We start from the raw sequence: 12,929 nt of genomic DNA, 5'->3' as shown, positions 1-12,929 counted from the left end.
ATTCGTTTTCTTTGCTTTTAGTTGCTTTTCTGCCAAAACTGAAATAGTGACACCCGTGACATGCTGTTGTTTGTGCTGGGGTCCCCATGGGTGCCGAGCTCTTTTTTGTAAGACCTTGGTCATTTGGCTGGATTGGGGACAATTTGGGTACGTGTGGTCATTTGGCTGGATTGGGGACAAGTTGGGTACGTTGAGTGGCCCGCAGCTTCTGTCTCAGCATCCTCCGTAGGGCGCATCACTGTTGCTCTTCATTTTTTATTTGTTTGAGTTAATACATCTGTTTCCATGAAACATGTGTCCTTCTCCTGAGGTGTGAGTCTCAGATGAAAGCTCGCAGTGCCCTGCTCTGTCTCTAAACTGCTTCCAGCTCATAGAGGAACGCTAAGACTACCAGGGTAGCAGAAGGCAGCATTTTCCACAGAGAAAGCTCCTCTTTGGCAAACAGCCTGCCCAGATTATTTCTGTGGCTTTCCTGGGTGTTCCCTGGCCAGAGGCTGCTGCCCACCTTTTCTCAAGGAGGTGTTGAAAACAGCTTTTGCACTATTTTTTTTCCTTCTCTGTTCATCATTGGTGATTTAACTTTATAGAAATACATAGTTAACTCCAATTCTGAGGCGGGGGCAGGAAAACAGTAATTTTAAATGTTCTGTTACCTCATTTCTTCTCCCAGAATCTCCTTTCTAGATGAGATGGTCCAGGAGAGCAAACAAAACATTTGTAGCTTGAGTTTATTAGCCATTGCTGAGTCATCTCAACACCGTTTCCTGGTGGGTTAGAAATAAAAGCTTACTCAGCATGAAAAATTAGCCACAGTTCAGAATGTTTAACCATACAGCCCTCAGCTTTCCAGTTAAAAGCAAAGCATTTAACTCTAATGTGTGTTTGAATTAGATGTTTTCATTCTCTGAAAAGGACTTGGCTGCAATTATTTATAATGTAGGTTTATGACCTGTGTTGATGGAAGACAGCTCCTGACTCCTGCAAATGCAGCTGTAATCATCTCTTCCTTTCCTGTTAGTCCTAGCATCAACATTTTGTGATCAATTCTAACAAATTTTTTAAAAAGTTCTTAACTTGGGCTTGATTTAATACCTTGCTTACAGGATTGCAATTTTCTACAGATTGTAGCTACCCACATCCTAAATGTTGGGCATAGTTAATTTGAATTTCTAAATCTCAAAAATACTCAACTTCCCTCTTATTACGGAAATCATCCTTTGTTTTAGTTTCTAACACTAGATGTGTCTTCAAATTAAACTAAGGAAAGAAACATGAAAAGAGGAAGAATATATTAAGTAAAACATTTGAGGTAGAATGTATCAGGTAAAGATAATTTTTAAAAATATCACTTTCAGTTTTGGATTAAGGAAATCAAATATATTAAGCATTTTTATACTAATGTAAATACCTATTTTTAAAAGCAATACTTCTAATTATAGTTTTGTTTTGTTTTGAATGTAGTTTATTTTTATGCAGCTGGGTTTTTTTTTTTTTTCCCCTAGAGACAGGGTCTTGCTCTGTCACTCACACTGGAGTACAGTGGCATGCATGATCATAGTTCACTGCAGCCTTGAACTCCTAGGCTTAAGAAATTCTCCCACCGTAGCCTCCTTAGTAGCTGGGACTGTAGGCAAATGCCAGCCTGCCCAGCTAATTTTTAAAAATTCTTTGGAAAGATGGGGTTTTTACTACGTTGCCCAGGCTGGTCTTGAACTCCCGGGCTCAAGTGATCCTCGTGTCTTGGCCTTTCAACATGTTGGGATTACAGGAATGAGCCACTGCTCCCAGCCATTATATAGCTATTTTAAAAACTACTTGTAGTACATGTGTGTATACCGTGTATACCTTTTTTTCCCTATATACTTTTAAAATCACTTATTCTTTTTGCTGGATTTGGAAGAGTGGGGAAATTTCTTTTTAAACTAAAAGAACCTTCTGATAGACATACGTTAAAATGCTAATTTGATCTGCATCAGGCTTTTTTTTTTTTTTTTTTTGAGACGGAGTCTCGCTCTGTCACCCAAGCTGGAGTGCACTGGCCAGATCTCAGCTCACTGCAAGCTCCGCCTCCTGGGTTCACGCCATTCTCCTGCCTCAGCCTCCCGAGTAGCTGGGATTACAGGCGCCGCCATCTCGCCCGGCTAGTTTTTTGTATTTTTTAGTAGAGACGGGGTTTCACCGTGTTAGCCAGGATGGTCTCGATCTCCTGACCTCGTGATCCGCCCGCCTCGGCCTCCCAAAGTGCTGGGATTACAAGCTTGAGCCACCGCGCCCGGCCGGGTGCATCAGGCTTTTTTAAGGGTTGTGAAAAATCTTAACGGTTTAGATTTTTTCAGAAGGTATATTCTGCTATGCAGATAGTGAGTTTGTGCTTTCATATACTTCATAGCTTTATACAAACCTAGTAAAAAGTTACTGCTTTACATTGTACCTAGGAGTACCACAGTGATACTAATAGGTACCTTCGTTAAAATATTAAACATTACCAGTTGTCTCTACCTAACAGAGACTAGTGTTGATTTTTTTTTTTTTTTTTTTCTTTTTTGAGATAAGATTTCACTCTGTGGCCCAGGCTAGAGTGCAGCGGTATGGTCCTAGTTCAGTGTAACCTGGAACTCCTGGGCTCCCGTGATCCATTTCACCTCAGCCTCCCAAGTAGCTGAGACCACAGGTATCCGCCACCATGCCCAGCTATTTATTTATTTTTTTAAGAGATGGAATCTCGCTATGTTGCCTAGGCTGGTCTCAAATTCCTGGGCTCAAGTGATCCTCCTGCCTCAGCCTCCCAAAGTGCTGGGATTATAAGTGTGAGCCGCTGCACAGCCAATGTTGATTCTTTTATTTTTTGGAGGCAGAATCTCACTCTTTTCCCCAGGCTGGAGTGCAGTGGTGCAATCTCGGCTCACTGCAACCTCCACCTCGCGGGTTCAAGCGATTCTCTTGCCTCAGCCTCCTGAGTAGCTGGAATTACAGGCATGCACCACCACGCCCAGATAATTTTTGTATTTTTAGTAGAGACGGGGTTTCGCCGTGTTGGCCAGGCCATTGTCGAACTCCTGACCTCAGCTGATCTGCCTGCCTCGACCTCCCAAGGTGTTAGGATTACAGATGTGAGCTATCGTGTTGGCCCCAGTGTTGATTTTTATAAGTGGACAAGCATCTGTGTATTCATTATTGTGATAAAATACAATGTCTATAAAGACACAATGCCTTTCCTAGTGGTAGACCCAATTATAACCATAATTCCTAAAGGAACTTATAGTCAGCCAGCATTCTGAACAGATAGACAGACTGTACCATGGAAATAAAACACAAAAATGTACATTCAGACAATGGAAGGAGTGACTTTTACACATGTTCCAGATCGAATGTCTGTTTTTAAATGTTACACCAATTCTACTTTAAGAACTTGATTGTGGCCAGGTGCGGTGGCTCACACCTGTAATCCCAGCACTTCAGGAGGCCGAGGTGGGTGGATCATTTGAGTCCAGGAGTTCGAGACCAGCTTGGCCAACATGTTGAAACCCTGTCTCTACTAAAAATACAAAAATTGGCTGGGTGTGGTGGCGCATGCCTGTAATCCCAGCTACTTGGTGTGCTGAGACAGGAGAATCGCTTGAACTCAGGAGGCGGAGGTTGCAGTGAGCCAAGGTTGTGCCACTGCACTCTAGTCTGGGCAGTGATAAAGTGAGACTCCATCTCAAAAAAAAAGAACTTGATTGTGGTCTCTTAGTTTTGCAGATATTTTAACTGGCAGTGGGGGAAGTTTTAATTTCTGTAGTTGTATTCTTTTAGGACTGCAAAGGTATGGTGTCCAACATACTTTTTTGGGGGTTGTAGTAGTTTGTATGAGCCTGGCTGTTTTTTTCATAATGTTACAAAAAAATGTACCAATGACAATTGATTTCAAATTTGTTTCTGCTTCCTTGAGGGAATTTATTTCTTTCTGTCTGTCTTTTTGTCTGTCTTTCTTTCTTTCTCTCTCTCTCTCGTCGCTCTGTTGCCCAGGTTGGAGTGCAGTGGTACGATCTCGGCTCACTGCAACCTCCGCCTTCTGGGTTCAAGCGATTCTCCTGCCTCATCGTCTCCAGTAGCTGGGATTACAGGCATGTGCCACGACGTCTGGCTCATTTTTGTATTTTTAGTAGAGGCGGGGTTTCGCCATGTTGGCCAGGCCGGTCTCGAACCCCTGACCTCAGGTGATCCGCCTACGTCAGCCTCCCCAAGTGCTGTGATTACAGGCGTGAGCCACCACGCCTGGCCCCTTGAGGGAATTTCTAACCAAAATCTCATCAGGCCATTGTGACAGGCAGGTTTACTCTGTGCCTGTCTGTGTGCTGAAGATGGTGGTTCTGAGTGTGGATCTCTTTGAGTATTGAGCCACCCACATGCATGCAGATGTCTACATAACGTGTCTGGGTGTTCGTACGGTCCTAAAATGTGTTTGGTCAGCCAAGAAAACAAAATTAATGAAAATACCACACTCGCCCCACTTAGAGCTCAGCTAGTGGAGCTTTGGACTAATGGGGTTTGAAGAGCAGCTTAATACTCATTTGACTTAACAGCCACTTTCATTTTGGGTGTGTTTTTCAAAAGCAGATCTGCATTCTGCCCCTCCTGATGTCACCACGGGCCTCGTGGAGCATTCGTACTTTGAGCGTCCACAGGTGGCTTCTGTGAGAAGTGTTCCTCGGGGGTGCAGCGGGAGCATGCTGGAAACAGCAGATGGTGAGCATGCCTCTCTTTCTCCTTGTGAAACAGCAGAGCACAGGTTTTGTCTTTGGGTATTGAACACAGTTTTAATGGATTCAGTGTAGCAAACCCAAGCCAACCATCAGTTTTAATCTGTACAGATAAATGGAAACCAGTTTGTGCAGTTAATGTTATGGAAAGCATCAGGTGGTGAAATAATTGGAAATATCAATGGAATTGGTCAGAGGGGGAACAAGGAAAGTGGGGAGGGAAAAGACTTCCAAATTTAGATAGGATGCAAAAGGAGTTTCAATCTGCAATATAGTAGGGAAATGAGAAGCTGTGGGAAGTTTCTTTATTTAGATTCAGTGTGGCAGACAGAATGACTTAGTCAGTGCAAGTGCACACACCCACCTGTGACATAACAGCCCCTGCGCTCTCCATCCTCAGCAGCCTGTGAAGTTGCACAGTAGTAGTCATGGCTTCCCACGTACAGGCTCAGAGATGTCTGTGTAACTTTCATCATGTCCTCATTTATACCATTTCTTTTTGAAATAGTCTTCAATGTGTTTTATCAAAATCATGTCATTTTTTTCCCCAAAGTAATAATTTAAATAAAAATTCAGAGGAGCTCAGAGCTGGGGCCTATCATATATTTTGGTACTCCCAAACAGGGTGTCAGATTTTGTCGAGGGCTTTCATCTCCTTGTCCAGAGGCAGAAGAAAAATACTGAATCAACATGAAGCAGGCTGTACATTGGTTAGACATGTTTTTAATTGAATTTATTACTCCTTATATTTTAAAAGATTAAGAGTTTAATGAAAGGGTAATTGACATAATGAATTTCACATATTTAAAGTGTACAGTTTCGGCCAGGCGCGGTGGCTCACACCTGTAATCCCAGCACTTTGGGAGGCCGAGGCGGGTGGATCACCGAGGTCAGGAGATCCAGACGATCCTAACACAGTGAAACCCTGTCTCTACTAAAAATACAAAAAATTAGCCGGGTGTGGTGGTGGGCGTCTGTAGTCCCAGCTACTCGGGAGACTGAGGCAGGAGACTCACTTGAACCCGAGAGGCGGAGGTTGCAGTGAGCTAAGATCGCGTCACTGCACTTCAGCCTGGGCGATAGAGTGAGACTCTGTTCTCAAAAAAATAAACAAAAATTAAAGTGTACAATATTGTAAGTTTTAGGACATTTGTACACCTGTGAAAGCATCACTACAATCAAGATAATGACCATATCCACCATGCCCAAAAGTGTCCTTGTGTTCCTTGGTCCTCCCCTGTTCGGATCCTTTGGCTTTCCCCGTACACTTCAGGGAACAACTGATTTACTTTCTGTCACTTTAGATTAGATTGCATTTTCTAGAATTGTATATAAATGGAATCATACAGCGTTTACGTTTATGGTCTGGCTTCTACCACTCTCCATAAATATTTTGAGATTCATTCATGTTCTGTGTCAATAGTTTACTCCTTTTCATTGAGTAATATTTCATTAGATGGATGCACCACAATTTGTCTATTCACCTGTTGATGTGTATTTAGGTTGTTTCTAGTTTGGGCCTGTTACAAGTAAAGCTGCTATGAATAATCAATCTTGTACACGTTTTTGCATAGATGGCTACTTTCATTTCTTTTGGGTCAATACCTGGAAGTAGAATGGCTGAATTATATTGTAGGTGTATTTTAACTTTTGTTTTGGAGACCGAGTCTCACTCTTTTGCCCAGGCTAGAGTGCAGTGGCATGATCTTGGCTCACTGAAACCTCCCCATCCTGGGTTCAAGTGATTCTTCTGCCTCACCCTCCCGAGTAGCTGAGATTACAGGCATGTGCCACCACGCCCAGTTAATTTTTGCATTTTCAGTAGAGATGGGGTTTCACCATGTTGTGCAGGCTGGCCTCAAACTCCTGGCCTCAAGTGATCCACCTGCCTTGGCCACCTAAAGTGCTGGGATTATAGGTGTGAGCCACCGTGCCCACCCTATTTTTAACTTTTTAAGAAACTGTCACGCTGTTTTCCAAAGTGATTGTACCATTTTACATTCTCATTATTAGTAGTGAGAGTATTCCTCCACACCCTTTTCAACAGTTGGTATTATGCTTAAAAAATTTTAACCATCCCAATAAGCATGTAGAAATACCTCATTACCATTTCAATTTGCATTTCCCTAATGGCTGATGGTGTGTTGAGCATCTTTTCATGTACCTATTTGCCATCTGTGTATCTTTTTTCTTTTTTGATACGGAGTCTCGCTCTGCTGCCCAGGCTGGAGTGCAGTGGCCGGATCTCGGCTCACTGCAAGCCCCGCCTCCCGGGTTTACCCTATTCTCCTGCCTCAGCCTCCCGAGTAGCTGGGACTACAGGCGCCCGCCACTGCGCCCAGCTAGTTTTTTTGTATTTTTTAGTAGAGACGGGGTTTCACCGTGTTAGCCAGGATGGTCTCGATCTCCTGACCTCGTGATCTGCCCGTCTCAGCCTCCCAAAGTGTGGGGATTACAGGCTTGAGCCACCGCGCCCGGCCCCATCTGTGTATCTCTTTAGGGAAAGTATCTGTTCATACTTTTTGCCTTTTTTTTTTTTTTAAATTGTGCTTGTTTCCTTTCTTTTTCTTTTTCTTTCTTTCTTTCTTTTTTTTTTTTTTTTTTTTTTTTTTGAGATAGAGTTTCACTGTCACCCGGGCAGAGTGCAGTGGTGCGATCTTGGCTCACTGCAACCTCCACCTCCCAGGTTCAAGCAATTCTCCTGCCTCAGCCTCTCGAGTAGCTGGGATTACAGGCACATGCCACCATGCCTGACTAATTTTTGTATTTTTAGTAGAGACAGGGTTTTGCCATGTTGGCCAGGCTGGTCTTGAACTCCTCATCTCTGCCTGCCTTGGGTTCCCAAAGTGCTGGGATTACAGTGTAAGCCACTGTGGCCAGCCAAATTGTGCTTGTTTTCTTACTGAGTTTTGAGGGTTGTTTATATATTCTAGATACAAGTCATCCCATATGAGGTTTATCATTTGTATTTTCTCCCAGTCTGGCTTGCTTTAACAGTGCCTTTCAAAGAGGAGATGGTTTAAATTTTTATGACATTCAGTTTACCAGATTTTTTAATGGATTGTGCTTTTGTGTCATACCTAAGAAATTTTTGTCTAACCCAGGGCCACAAATGTTTTCTCCTATATTTTCTTCCAAAATTTTATAGTTTTAGTATTTACATTTAGCTAGATAGTTCATTTTGAGTTAATTTTAGCATAAGTATCGGGTATGAATCAAAGTTTACATTTTTGTATGTGGCTATTCAGTTGTTCTAGCACCATTTATAATAAAGACCATTCTTTCCCCACCAAGTTCCTTGGCATCTTTAATGAAAATCAGTAGACCATGTTGGAGAGGGAAGGGTCTATTTCTGGGCTCTGTATGTTGTTCCATTTCCTTATTTATCTGTCCTTACACCTTGTATAGCCATGACTACTGTGATTTTCTTAAAATTCTTGAAATTATACAGTTGGAGTCCTCCAACTCTGCTTTTTCTTCTCTTTTTTCTTTTTTTCTTTTTTCTTTTTTTTGACAGAGTCTTGCTCTGTCACCCAGGATGGAGTGCAGTGGTGTGATCTTGGCTCACTGCAACCTCTGCCTTCTGGTTTCGAACGATTCTCCTGCCTTAGCCTCCCAAGTAGCTGGAATTCCAGGCAACTGCCACCACTCTTGGCTAATTTTTTTTTCTTTACTGCAGGTGCACACCACCAACCTTGGCTAATTTTTGTATTTTTTAGTAGAGATGGGGTTTTGCCATGTTGGCCAGGCTGGTCTCAAAATCAAGTGATCTGCCCACCTTGGACCCCCAAAGTGCTGCGATTACAGGAGTGAGCCACTGTGCCTGGCCCCCGCTTTTTTTTTCTTTTTTTTTTAGTAGCGACTCTGTTGCGCAGGCTGGAGTTCATTGACTTGATCATGGCTCACTGCAGCCTGAAACTTCTGGACTCAAGCAGTCCTTCCTCTTCAGCCTCCCAAGGAGCTGGGACTGCAGGCACAAGCCACCAGATCCAGATAATTTTTTATTTTTTAAATTTTTTGTAGAGACAGGGTCTTGCTATGTTGACCAGGCTAGTCTTAAACTTCTGGCCTCGAACGATCCTCTCCTGCCTTAGCCAACCAAAGTGCTGGAATTACAGCCATGAGCCACTGCTCCCGGCTGGCAAATGACTTCTTTTTTTTTTTTTTGTGAAGAAGTCTCGCTCTTTCACCCAGGCTGGAGTGCAGTGGCGCCATCTCGGCTCACTGCAAGCTCCACCTTGGGTTCACGCCATTCTCCTGCCTTAGCCTCCTGAGTAGCTGGGACTACAGGCGCCTGCCACCATGCCCAGCTAATTTTTTGTATTTTTAGTAGAGACGGGGTTTCACTGTGTTAGCCAGAATGGTCTCAATCTCCTGACCTCATGATCCACCCACCTCGGCCTCCCAAAGTGCTGGGATTACAGGGCCATGGCTTCTTAACATTACCATGGAATAGTCGTGACCTCATAAACTTCCTGAAAGGGTCCTGGATGCCCCAGGGGTCCCTGGACCATTTAAAAAACTGCTAGTTTAGGCCGGGCGTGGTGGCTAATGCATGTAATCCCAGCACTTTGGGAGGCTGAGGCAGGCGGATCACAAGGTCAAGAGATCGAGACCATCCTGGCCAACATGGTGAAACCCCGTTGCTACTAAAAATACAAAAATTAGCGAGCGTGGTGGTGCACACCTGTAGACCCAGCTACTTGGGAGGCTGAGGCAGGAGAATAGCTGCAACCTGGGAGGCGGAGATTGCTGTGAGCCAAATTAACACCACTGCACTCTAGCCTGGCAACAGCAAGACTCCGTCTAAAGCAAAAAAGCAAAAACAAAAAAAACTGCTAGCTTAGAACAAGTCCTATTTCCCGGAAGGCATTCAATAAGTGTTTTCTAAATGAATTAATTCCAAAATGACTGTCCAGTGGGGCCCACACTTGGACGGATTTGTAAGCCCTGATGCATCGTGTGGTTTGTTCTTGGGCCTTAACACTTGTGTACACTTCTCCAGAGGTTGTGATGTGACCTGGCCTCAGTGCTCCTCTGTCCTTCCCGTGACAGGTGTCCCTGTGAACAGCAGAGTGTCCTCCAAAATCCAGCAGCTTCTTAACACCCTGAAGAGGCCAAAGCGCCCTCCATTGAAGGAGTTCTTTGTGGATGATTTTGAGGAATTGTTGGAAGGTAAGAGTTGTCCAACTTTGAGCTTTTGTGTTTGTATGAAAAGGGTGGCCATGAAGTTGAGAAACAGGCCAAATCTATATTATACATGGTTATTGCTTTGTATATTCTGTTTCCAGACTCAGTGGTCACTGTGTATAATGGTGAATTTAGAATCACATTACTGCTTCCTTTATTTGAGCAGGTAGAAAATTTACTGCTCATATTCAAGTGACTTAGCATTTTGTAAAAATACTTCTAAGGTTTTATTTAACTTACATTATTTAAAATTTTAATTTAAACTTTCTGAAATACTCATCTTCTTGTGGTTTTAAAGTGTTTAATTTTCAGCATAGATTTGGCTGCTTTTCAGAATTTTAGCCTCATATATGAATGAAATACATATTTAGAAAGAAAGAATATACATATATTTTTTAAAAAGAAAACTAGCAAGAAGCGGAAACCAGAAATGAAGCCAGTACAAGCATGTGAGTGTGTTGTTAGAGCCACAGGACCCCCATGCTGGTCCCACTCTCAGACCTTGGCTGTTTGTACAGTGTCACTGCTGGCAGCAGACCAGCCCAGGGTCTCCTCCATACCCGAGGATTAGAGAAAGGTTTTAGGAGATTATTTCCCCTTTGTAATCAGATAGTGTGTATTAGTCAGGGTTCTCTAGAGGGACAGAACTAATAGGATAGATGTATATATATAAAGTGAGGTTTATTAAGGCATATTGACTCACACCATCGCAAGGTGAGGTCCCACAATAAGCCGTCTGCAAGCTGAGAGCAAGGAAGCCAGTCTGAGTCCCAAAGCTGAAGAACTTGGAGTCCAGTGTTCAAGGGCAGGAAGCATCCAGCACAGGAGAAAGGTGTAGGCTGGGAGGCTAAGCCAGTCTAGTCTTTCCACATTCTGTCTGCTTTTATTCTGGCCACACTGGCAGCTGATTAGATAGTGCCCACCCAGATTGAGGGTGGGTCTGCCTTTCCCAGTCTGCTGACTCAAATGTTAATCTCCTTTGGCAACACCCTCACAGACACACCCAGGAAGAATACTTTGCATACGTCAGTCCCATCAGGTTGACATCAATATTAGCCATCACGCAGTGCCTTTCAAATTCAGAGTTTGTTGGTGTGAGTGCATCTTAGAGCAGTGTTTCTTACCACTTGGGCAAATTGTGGTTATACAGCTCCTGGAAGAAGATTAAAGTAATTCTTTTTAAAGTAAAAGACAAGATTAAAGTAATCTTTTTCCAGGACCTATATAATCAAATAATCTTTTTTTTTTTTTTTTTTGAGACAGAGTCTTGCTCTGTCACCCAGGCTGGAGTGTAGTGGCATGATCTCGGCTCACTGCAAGCTCCATCTCCTGAGTTCACGCCGTTCTCCTGCCTCAGCCTCCCGAGTAGCTGGGACTGCAGGCGTCCACCACCACGCCTGGCTAATTTTTTTTTCTTTTTTTTTTAGTAGAGACGGGGTTTCACCATATTGGCCAGGATGGTCTCGATCTCCTCACCTCATGATCCACACGCCTCAGCCTCCCAAAGTGCTGGGGTTACAGGCATGAGCCACCATGCCCGGCCTATAATCAAATAATCTTTTATGTCTTTTTCTTTGAACATGGTGATAGTTGTTTGGATCCCTAGGCTGACGTGGTGGTTCTGCTTGCTTTCCTCCTGTCTGAGTGGGCCACCAGGTCCTGTCCCCATGCTATGGATACCTGGCTGTTCACTGCTGTGGTGCCAGGGATAGTAGAGGTGACACAGACCTGTCCAGAGGTTGGGAAAGTGGGAACCACTCCAAGGTCACCTTTGTCTGTGAGGCTGTGGTCACCAGGATGGTGGGTTGTTTTTAACTTTATTTCACAACCATCATCATCCATGACTAAAACTCCTTTAATCCTTTGGTTAGTTGGCAGTGACTGTGATGCAAAGATCTAAACAAATTATTGTGAGCTTTTTTATAGTTGGGATTAAAAAACAGTATTATAAACTATGAATGCTTAAAAAGAGAATGTGTTCATGGTGCTCTGAATTGCTGATTTTAAAATTTTGATTTTGCTTGTAGTTCAGCAACCAGATCCAAATCAGCCGAAGCCTGAGGGAAGTGAGACGAGTGTGCTGAGGGGGGAGCCTCTCACTGCAGGTGTCCCCCGACCACCGTCACTGTTGGCCACCTTGCAGCGCTGGGGCACAGCGCAGCCCAAATCCCCCTGTCTGACTGCCTTGGATACGACTGGGAAAGCCACCTACACTCTCACCTATGGCAAGTGTTCACAGAAAGCAGTTGTGCTTCTGAGTTAGCTGTAGAATGTCACACACATAGCACAGCATAGACATACAGCTTGACAAATACTCCTGAGAAACCAGCACAGCTGGCAGATCAATAGAACATTGACCTATATCAACTACCCATTCCTCCAGAGGGGCCCACTTACTGATGCGTGGTGACTGCCATTGCTCTGGGCTCGAGTGTTTGGAGCGTTCTATATATGCATTCTGACCCACGTAGTTTAGTTTCATCTTATTTTCAGCTTTGTATAAGGGGAATCATGCAGGATGTATTTTTGTGTGTGTGGCATCTTTTGGTTCCATACTATGTTTTCTTTTGTAACACAAATAGTAAGCATGTCTACAGCCTGATGAATCCACAGAGTGGACGTGGTCCTGTCATCAGCACTCCAAGCAGAAGTGTTGCTAGGTTCAAAGCCCCTCACGCCCCCCACACACGAAGGGTAACTGCTGTCCTGACTGCGCACACTGTTGGCTTTACCTGCTTTTAAACAGGTGTTCTTTAGTTTATTCTCATCGATGGGTATTATTTTGTTGTGTGAATATACTAGAACTTACTTACACACTCCCAAGTAGATGGACATTTGTGTCGTTTCCACTTTGGGGCTATTGTATATAGTGCGGTTATGAACATGTTTATGTGAGTCTCTTGGTGAGAATATGTAGGCATTTGTGCCAGGTATAAATGCAGAAGCAGAATTGTTCAGCATTAGGACATAGTGCCAAACACTTTTCCAAAGGCAGTG

The 12,929-nt window shown here is 43.6% G+C and overlaps 1 protein-coding gene across 4 annotated transcripts in view; it reads left to right on the top strand.

Moving 5' to 3' along the window:
- Nucleotides 1-12,929, top strand: part of DIP2A (disco interacting protein 2 homolog A) — a 107,894-nt gene that overhangs the window by 42,944 nt on the left and 52,021 nt on the right. For all 4 annotated transcript variants that reach the window (XR_004052601.1, XM_030914341.1, XM_030914340.1 and 1 more), the window contains exons 6-8: nucleotides 4,600-4,728; nucleotides 9,798-9,917; nucleotides 11,960-12,157. Coding sequence is in view for 3 of the 4 variants with exons in the window: in XM_030914341.1 (XP_030770201.1) it covers nucleotides 4,600-4,728; nucleotides 9,798-9,917; nucleotides 11,960-12,157 (447 nt within the window). In the remaining variant the exon portion in view is untranslated. The remainder of the gene's footprint in view (nucleotides 1-4,599; nucleotides 4,729-9,797; nucleotides 9,918-11,959; nucleotides 12,158-12,929) is intronic.

Source organism: Rhinopithecus roxellana, chromosome 13, assembly GCF_007565055.1.
Source record: "Rhinopithecus roxellana isolate Shanxi Qingling chromosome 13, ASM756505v1, whole genome shotgun sequence".
NCBI classification, from domain to species: domain Eukaryota; kingdom Metazoa; phylum Chordata; class Mammalia; order Primates; family Cercopithecidae; genus Rhinopithecus; species Rhinopithecus roxellana.
The sequence above is the reverse complement of the archived record's forward strand: the minus strand, read 5'-3'. Positions and strand labels throughout refer to the sequence as shown.